This window comes from Bufo gargarizans, chromosome 5, assembly GCF_014858855.1.
Source record: "Bufo gargarizans isolate SCDJY-AF-19 chromosome 5, ASM1485885v1, whole genome shotgun sequence".
Classification (NCBI taxonomy): domain Eukaryota; kingdom Metazoa; phylum Chordata; class Amphibia; order Anura; family Bufonidae; genus Bufo; species Bufo gargarizans.
The window spans coordinates 302,735,941-302,745,466 of NC_058084.1; the positions used below are offsets into that span (position 1 = coordinate 302,735,941).

General features: G+C 41.1%; 1 protein-coding gene across 2 annotated transcripts in view; it reads left to right on the forward strand.

Moving 5' to 3' along the window:
• The window catches only part of C5H5orf22 (chromosome 5 C5orf22 homolog), a 59,748-nt gene extending 51,838 nt beyond the window's left edge, over positions 1-7,910 (forward strand). For both annotated transcript variants that reach the window (XM_044293984.1, XM_044293985.1), the window contains exons 8-9: positions 977-1,116; positions 3,613-7,910. In XM_044293984.1, the coding sequence (XP_044149919.1) occupies positions 977-1,116; positions 3,613-3,745 (273 nt within the window). In that variant the 3' untranslated portion in view covers positions 3,746-7,910. The remainder of the gene's footprint in view (positions 1-976; positions 1,117-3,612) is intronic.
• Positions 7,911-9,526: the final 1,616 nt, after the last annotated feature.

A 9,526-nucleotide genomic window follows, 5' to 3' on the forward strand; every position in this document is an offset into this window, starting at 1 on the left:
CGCTGCCTCCTCTTCACTGTTTACCTTCTCGCTGTTGCATCTGCAGTGGTGAGCAGGTGTAATTACACCCACGCCGTCCCATTCATTTCAATAGGTCATCACTAAATATAACTTGGACAACCCCTTTAATGACCAGTCACTTTTCGGCAAGTTTTGAACTTTTTGTTGGGCTACCAAAATTATTGTTGCACCTCTTTTTAGGATATATACGTCTTTTGCAGAATTAAAATTTCACTGTAAAAAATGTTCATTATAAAAGTCATTGTAAAAAAATTTAGTTTTTAGTGGCGCTTTTGTTTTTGCAAATGCATTTTTTGGCCTTTTTATTCAAGCCATGCCTTTTTCTATAGGAAAGTTTTATATATCCCCCTCTGATGTCACTTCCTCTGTAGACCAGTATGAAAAAGTGGATTGTAAAAAAGTCATAGAAGACGCTACATATATTCTCATTTTGTCATGTAATGTGTATAGTCTCTGGTGAACAGGGTGGCTATTGCGACAGTTTGGATTTGCCATGGGTGGCATGTTTTTTTTCTGATGTTTGTAATTTGTTTTATAGATTTTCCTTTGTATGCGTGTATTGAATTTATAGTGAAATCTCTGTAATATATAAAACCTCTTAAGAAGACCACTCCTTCCTTGTCTAGACCAGATTTCCTGTGAGAGATTTTCAGTTCCATCATATATTATACATACTGATCATTTTCTTTGAGAAGGCTACACCACTTGAATACCACTTTTTAATGCAATTTGGGGTAGTTGTCTAAGTGGTTTCAGTGTATTTGTTACATAGTATGTCCCGCAGGAGACCATAAAATACCTCTGGGAGACATTTACACTTTATCATTTTTTTTTGTTTTATTTTGCAGTTTTCCACAGTAATGGGTTCCCAAGGGAAGGGTCCTAGAAAGGATCTAGAGAAAGAATGCCTTTCTGACTTGATGTTGATTATTTCCTTACATTTCTATTTCTACAGATTCATCAGGCTGGTCTTACGTGCGATTATGCCGAACTTCCTCATCATGTTAGCTCAGAGATGGAAATTGAATGTTTAATCCAGTCGATGAAAAATTTATTAAGACACCTCCCAAAGCCAACCCTTGTCACATTAGCCAGGTAACAGCTAGCATTTATAAAAGCAATACCTCATACGGTAGTCCAGGTTCAGGAGATGCCATCTTGCTATATTGTTTCCATAATCTGCTCCCCTGTTGCGCCACTATGCCCCTTGTTTGGTTTTGGCGCCTGATATGCTAATTCATAGCATTGGTACAGGGAGGAGGAGAGGGAGACATCAGCTTTTCTCAGTGGGCGTCCCCTTCCCCCTGACTTTGTGGACCACTTCATAGTCAGGGAGAAGACCAGCTGTTCTCATGAGTTGGTAAATCTTGTGACAGCAGGCTATGTGAGCGAGTACAGCAAGTACAGGAGCTTCACATAGACAGAGATGTGGTGTGTATATTTATATGTAGTATGTGATGCTCATATAGCTGCAGCTGTCATGCATGTATCATTGGGTTAGCCGTTATGGTCACATAGCACCATATTTGTCCAGCGCCATAATATGGCATCCACAGATGTGCACTGGTCTATGTTGTACCTCTGTAGCCTCCAGTTTAAAACAGACGCATAGTGAAGCTATTTCTGCTTCCTAGGAAAAGAAGAAAGGAAAGCTCTCTTTCTATCTGTGAATATATCTTAGAATTTTTTGCAGTTTTTCCTTTTCGCAGTACTATGCCATGGAAAATTAAAAGTAAGATCTTTAGCTTCTGTAGCAGTCGGCACACATGATAAAACCTTCTAAATAGACAGGTAATAAAATACATTGTCCATTTACCACTGCTGTGAGGGGAAGTTATCTGCTAGGTAATCCTCATGATAATCGTAAGTGTAATGTTAGCATAACAGTATGACAACTGTATTGCCCTCTTCATAGGCCTAGATACAGATACCCACAGAAGAGCTTTGCATGTAATGTGGGGTGGGGGTGGGGCGGTCTCTGGCCACGATGATTGTCTAACTGATAGTTAATGGGGGTGTCCAAGATAATTAAAAATCTTAGGAAATCCCTGCAGTAGTCTAAAATGAAAAATAATATCATTTTCTGCACACCCTTTTCTCCAGCGGTGTTCTCTGCGGTGCTAGTCCAGTCCTGCCGCTGATGTTTACAAACTGCAGCAGCAACTTGCCTGCAGCAGTCACGCGCTATCGTCGCCCTCAGTGGTCTAACACTGAGGACTGTGATTAGCTGCAGAGTTGACTTTCCGTACACCTGCATGTCAACGCATCGGAGTTGTGCAGGTGTACAGTACATGACTGCTGCAGCAAATCACAGTCCTCAGCAGTAGACTGCAGTGGACCAGGATTAGCTGCGACAGTCACGTGCCATATACTGGCACATCGCTACTGCAGTTTAAAAAAGCAGCAGCATGAAGAAGCAGTGCTCGCACATGCACCGTGACCCTTTCAGACAGCTGATCCAAGCACCACTGATCATCTAATATATGACCTATCCTTAGGATACTGTAGATCAACAATATGTTGACGCTACATAACCCCTTTAAATAACAGTTAAAGAGTAACTGCACTTTTTTAATGTCTAGGGTTAGGGGTTATGATTGTTTTTGCAATATACATTATTAGGGGATTTTGTGTCTTTTTTTTTAAATTTTAATAACTGGCTTCATCGCTCAGCGCAGTAATGAAGGTTGAAGATGTTTCCAGCTCACTCTTACATTCAGAGCCATCCTGCTGCCCTCCTATATATGATTTATAACTGACCTTATGTAATATAGAAATATGTATGCCTGTGTACCTCGTGAGCCTGACAGTGTATGTGTTCTCTGTATCCCCAGCAGACTCATTAACTAATGAGCAGGCAGTCAGTGCTCACCACTGACAGTAAGTGTAGAAGGCAGGGAGAAGCACTTCTACAGTATATCGGGACAGTATACTGTATGTAAGTATATATATATATATATATATATATATATCTCTGTCCCGATATACTGTAGAAGTGCTTCTCCCTGCCTTCTACACTTACTGTCAGTGGTGAGCACTGACTGCCTGCTCGGCTCGTCAGTTAGCGAGTCTGCTGGGGATACGGAGAACACATACACTGTCGGGCTCACCACTGACAGTATAGAGACGTCAGGGAGACGGGGCAGAAGTCTTTCTATAGTACTGTATATTACGTCAGTTATAGTGATATACTGTATAGGAGGGAGGCAGTGAGGGCAGCAGATAATTCTGCATGTAACAATGAGCCGGGAATGTGTTCAGCCTTCAGGACTGCTCTGAAGACAGATAAGAGACAACTTCACAGCCAGTAGAAATATAAAAGTGCAAAATCCCCTAAAAAAGTATGATGCAAAAATTATCAGAATCGCTCCCCCTACACATTAAATAAAAAGTGCAGTTACTCATTAAACGCTGGATACGACCAGTGTATAATGTGATGGGAAAATGAATCCAGCCAGCAAGGGAGGACAATACATTAGTAAGTGCCTTGTATTATCTTTATCTACATGATCCTGTAAAATGCCACTTGCTGAAGTGAGACAATCCCTTTAATTCTCATTGTTTAAACTAATATAGAATAATTTTTTCTAGGTCCAGTCTCGATGATTACTGCCCTTCTGAACAAGTTGACTACATACAAGAAAAGGTTCTGGATGTGCTTCGTTCACTTTATGGCACCCTGGATGTTCACTTAGAATTTTCCCCTGGATCATCATCTATCTGATTGTCGGGTCACCACGTTTATTCACATAGTGACTAGAAAAGAGAACTCTCTCTCACACCACAATAAACTGGGTCTCTGTGTGAATCTGTGATAGTTTACTGTCAGTTAAATTGTTATACTATCCTCTATTCATGATTTGTAAAGGCCCCTTTAGACTGCCCGATGTTCAGGCAGATTATTTAGTAAAGGTGTAATAGGATTGCTGGTGCGGACACTGCAGATCGTACTGGCAAACAATGATCTGTAAGGGGAGGAGCAATGTCATTGATTGCTCCTCCCCATACTGTGGAGGAGGCTGCTGCATGTAACTATCAAGGTTTCCTACACTGACGAGAACGCTTACTTCCCGACAATCATCTGCTCAATTCAGCAGTGTTAAAGGTACATGCACACGTTCAGGATTCATGTGCGGAGAATTCGCACTGAAATCCGCAGGTGTTCGCAGGTAAATCTGTGCAGTCAATCACCATCAATTGGTGAGGATTTGCATGTGGATTTGGTGCAGATTTTCCCCATGTGGATTTTACTAAGTGAATGAAGTAAATCCGGTCAGGAAAAATAAAATAAATTGACATGCTGCGAATTTTAAAATCCGCACCGCAGGTCAAAATCCATGCTGAAAAAATCTGCATCGTGTGCATTGAGAATTTCTCATAGAATACAATGTACATGACCTACGGTGCAGGTTTTCCGCACGCAATCTTGATCGTGTGCATTTAGCCTAAATGGGCCTTTAGTGTCACAGGCTATGTTATAACCTCATGATTAGACAATACCATTAGCTACCTCTATAAGCCAGTCTCTATATTCACACAGTAAAGATGCCCCTACATCTTTAATAGCTGTCAGCTGAATGCTGTCTCTCCCAATACCCCATACACATATATGTTTGGTTCGGCTGGGCATGTATGTGTTGTCAATGGGGAGAAGGAATGAAAGCTGCTTCAAGACACTTCTGGCAGCATTTCATCTCCCTGGAGAAGTACTGGGCATTAAATTTAACATGCATGATCCTTCTTCACCCCAACCTCCTTTGTCAGATAGTTGGGAGGCCCATCAACACGTTAATACTCTAATGCAGGGGTGCACAAACTGCAGCCCGGGGGCCACATGCGATCCTCATTCTGTGTGGCCCCCAGCCATCTGGTTACAGATGTCTAGTGGCTGTTCACATGTATTTTCCATGTCGGAGAAGAGAAATTGTATGTAGTGCAGAGGAAGGTAAATACTAATGGTTGGCTGTCTGACCATCTGTGGCAGAATGGGGGTCTTTTGATGTCCGTGTGGCACTCCAGAAAGGGGTATATGAAGTGGAGAAGTGGTCATGTGTACATTCAGCTATCTTCTTTGTAGCTTATGGCAGTAGTAAAACACTTGCCTGTTTTAGCAACACAATAACTATTCGATTTACACAGGGAGACAATCAGGCAGATCATCAGGGGCGAACATTCCTGTGAAAGCTTGTTCCCGAAAATCTGGCCAGTAAAGCACCGTCAAACACCCAATGAATTAGCGAAACGCTTGTTCGTTGGGCGAAACTGTCGATTGTGCAGGCATCTAAATTATCATTTTTGGGCACCAGATGTTGCTGTCTAAACAGCGATCTGCTGCCCAGAAACAATGCAGCGGTATAAGGACAAGCGATCACAATAGCGATCCCTTGTTCTCATACTGTGGAGGTGATCTCTACATGTAAATGCAGCGCTTCACCTCCATTTAACAAAAGCTTCCTTCCCAACAATCTGCTGCATGTTGGCCTGTGTAAATCCACCTTTACTAACATGGTAGAAGTCCTGGAGGTGGATCTACCTCCTATCAGACATTCATAGCATATACTTTTGTTATGCTATAATGTCTCAGATGGTAATACCCCTTTAAGTATTATTGTGGCCCATAGAAATAGTTTATTCTGGCAGTGCGGCCCTTGGACAAGAGCTTGTGCATCCCTGCTCTAATGTGTATGGGGACCTTAAAGAACCACTCCTATGTTTTGTTTTGTTTTCAGACTTGCATTTCAAATAGATATTAAACCAACTTTACTAATAAAGTTACATTTTAAATGCTTAGTTTATACAGTAATTCACATCTGCATCTTCAGTTACTGCATCATGTGACCTAGGACTAACCATTTTGTCCTAATACTTCCCTAGGAAGCCAGTTCCTTTCTGTGCAGATTAAAACTACAAGGAGAATTGTCTTCTGCTGTATCTTGGCCCCTCAGCAGCTCTTCATTCATCCTATTACGCCCCTATCTCCTCCTCTACACCAGCATAGAATGCCTACAATTACTAAACGGAAAGTCATGTGACCAGATCAAGTCACATAGGTTATACATGGCAGATAAATGACACAACCAGCAAATGCAAAGATTTATGATGGCTATTCTATAAGCCCCTTTATATTAGGACATTAAACATAATTTTATCAAATAAGTGTTGCTGAGAATACAGACTGCCAGGAGGAGGATCCGTGGATGGAAACAACTCCCACCCTCATTTACACTCTCCCCCTTGTAAAAGGAATGATGCAGCAGTAAGAACAATTTTGACTTAATTGTAGAGATATCTTAAGGTTTAGAGAAAAAAAAAAAAGATGGGAGTGCTTCTTTAAGGGTATACATTTAGACGTGATGGAATTGCCGTTGATTTTTCATATGGGTTTGTGGCCAGAAAATCTTCAATGAAATACAAGTAAAGCAGATGAAGTGTTAACAAATTTCATCCACTGGCTGCATACATTGACCTGTCCCCAATTCTTGTTGCGGATTGGTCATGGATTCGTTGCAGATATTACCCAATGAGTTCAACAGGAAAGACAGCGTTTGCAGTGAACTGTTTGTTGCAGATTATGCTACAGGTTTCTCGTGGATCCACAGCAAAATCCACTGGTATTGAATAACAAGCTTCCCTGAAAGTTAAAAAAAAAAAAAAAAATATTCACCTTCTGAAATCCATACGATTTGATGCAGATTTGCCTGGTGTATCAGCCAAATTCTTGTGGTTTTGCTGCGGCAATTCTTTCAGAGCAAATCCACTTTGTGTGGATACACCAAAAGACTGCAAAGACACATCCATAAATCATACTAAAAACTGTTCTATATTGGTAGTTGTAGTTTAGTAACGTGTTCACATAGCATTGCTGCTTCCTTTAGCAGTCTTAGATATAACTGTATATTTCTAATGATTAATATGTAAAACAACTGTTTCTTGTTGCTGTTTATTCGTATGTTGTATCGTTTTACAGCATTGTCAGTTTTAAATTTCTTAGCAATACTGGATTTACACGTGCAAGTCTGTCATAGAACACAGAACTTGATCTGTCAGATACAGTGGCATGGGAAGGTTTGGGCACCCCTGGTCAAAATACTGTTACTGTGAACAGTTATGCGAATTGAAGATGAAATGATCTCCAAAAGGCATAAGTTAAAGATGAAACACACTCTTTTTTAACATTTTAAGCAATACCAGGGTATTTTGGTTTTATATAAATTTAGAGTGAAAAAAGGACAGGAGTACCTTGCAAAAATATGAGAACACAAGGAGATTTGAGTGCTCAGATAACTTTGACCGAGGTCTCAGACCTTAAATAGCCTGTTAGGGTTAAGGCTTGTTCACAATCATTGTTAGGAAGGATACAAATTTCAAAGCTTTGTATAAATAAATACCCCCCACTTCTCCAACTTTGTCCCAAAAAACAGCAGCCAGGGGTTCCTCTAAGCAGCTGCTTAACACTCTGAAAATGAAAATGGTTGAGGCCCACAAAGCAGGAGAAAACTATAAGAAGATAGCAAAACGTTTTCAGGTTGCCTTTTCCTCAGTGTAGGTCAAGAGAAGGTCTGGAAGACCAAGAAAAATTTGAGAGACAGCTGCCCGTAGGATTTCTAGAAAGACAAAGAAGAATCCTCGCTTGACTGCAAAAGACTTTTTGATGAAGATTTAGCAAACTCTGAAGTTGTGGTATATCGTTCTACTGTTCAGCAACACTGGCAGACATATGGCCTTTATGGAAGAGTCGTCAGAAGAAAGCCTCTCCTGCGTCATCACCACAATATTCAATGTCAGAAGTTTGCAAAAGAACATCTAAACAAGCCTGATACATTTTGGAAACAAGTCCTGTGGACCGATGAGGTTAAAATAGAACTCTGTGGCCACAATGAGCAAAGGTTTGTTTGGAGAAAAAAGGGCACTGAAAAGAACACCTCTCCAACCATTAAGCATGGGGGTGGATCAATCATTTTGGTTTGTGTTTTAGCCAATGGAACGGGGAACATTTCATAGGTATAGGGAAGATTGGATTCATGGAAGTTCCAGCAAATTCCAGGAATCTTACATAACTGAAAGACTTTTGCCAGGAAGAATGGATGAAAATCTCTCAAACAAGAATAAAAAGACTCTTGGCTGGCTACAAAATGTGTTTACACGTGTGATACTTGCCAAAGAGGATGTTACAAGGTACTGAAGGATGCCCAAAGTTTTGCTTTGGGTCCTTTTCCGTTTTTGTTATTTTGAAAATGTAAAAGATGAAAATAAAACTTTTTTTGCTTAAAATACAAAGGGAATGTGTTGTCTTTAATTGTATTCCTTTTGGGGATCATTTAATCTTTACCTTGCTTAACGGGTCACAATAGGGATCGACCGATTATCGGAGTTATCGGTTTTATCTGATATTCATGATTTTTAAAGTTCTAGGTATCTGCATCTAACCTTGCCGATAATGCGTCCAGCGTGCTATCACAGAACATGAGCGCGTTGCTGTCAGCGAACTCATGTTCCCTCAGCAGCACAGGAGATAAGGAGTCACTCTCTACCTTTCCCCTGTGCCGTGCTGTCAATGAGGAGAGACATCAGAGGCAGGGTGCTGGCTATGTTATTCTGCGCCGACACACCCACCTCCTGTATTAAACATTAATTATCATTCGCCCTCCCCAGTATCAAAAACATTGGTAGCGCATTGCGCCCCCCTACCCCCCAGTATTAAAATCATTGGAGGCGCAATGTGCCCCCCAAATCCCCACAGTGTTAAAGTCATTGGTGGCAGTGGCCACAGGATCCCCTCCTCTTCATTGGTGGCAGTGGCAGCTTCTGATCGGAGCACTAGCAGTGTAATCCTGGGGCTCCGATCAGTTACCATGGCAGCCAGGACGCTACTGAAGCCCTGGCTGCCATGGTAATCTCCCTGCTGCTGTGTGCACTATGCACAGGGCAGCAGGGAGAGTGTAAAGTCCTGTTCACCCTAATAGATCTCTATCAGGGTGAATAGGACAAGGGATGAAAAGATCCCAGGTTCTAGCCCCTAAGGGGGGAAATAGTTATTAAATAAAAAGTAAAAAAAAAACAACAAAGTATAAATCACCCCCTTTACCAATTTTACATAAAATATATAAACAATAAATAAATAAACATATCACATATTGCCACGTCCGAAAAGACCAAACTGTTAAAATATCGGTATTAGTATCGGCTCTAAAAAAATCTGAATCGGTCGATTCCCTAGTTCACAGTAACAGTAATTCTGACCAGGAGAACCCAAACTCTTTGCATACTGTATGTACATACTGTATTTACTGTCTGTACATAATTTCATTATCCTTGGTTGATATTTATCAGGGGGAGAAAACAGAACTGGATCGCACATCCACAATGCTATGCTTTGATCTAATTAAACTCGCTTCTCAGCGCCATTTTAAAGTGTACAGCCCCCGATACTGCATGTTGGACCAGAGGCATTGGTGTACATTTTGATCAAAAGGCATAAGCCCAGTCACCACGCCAAGGTCGCCTC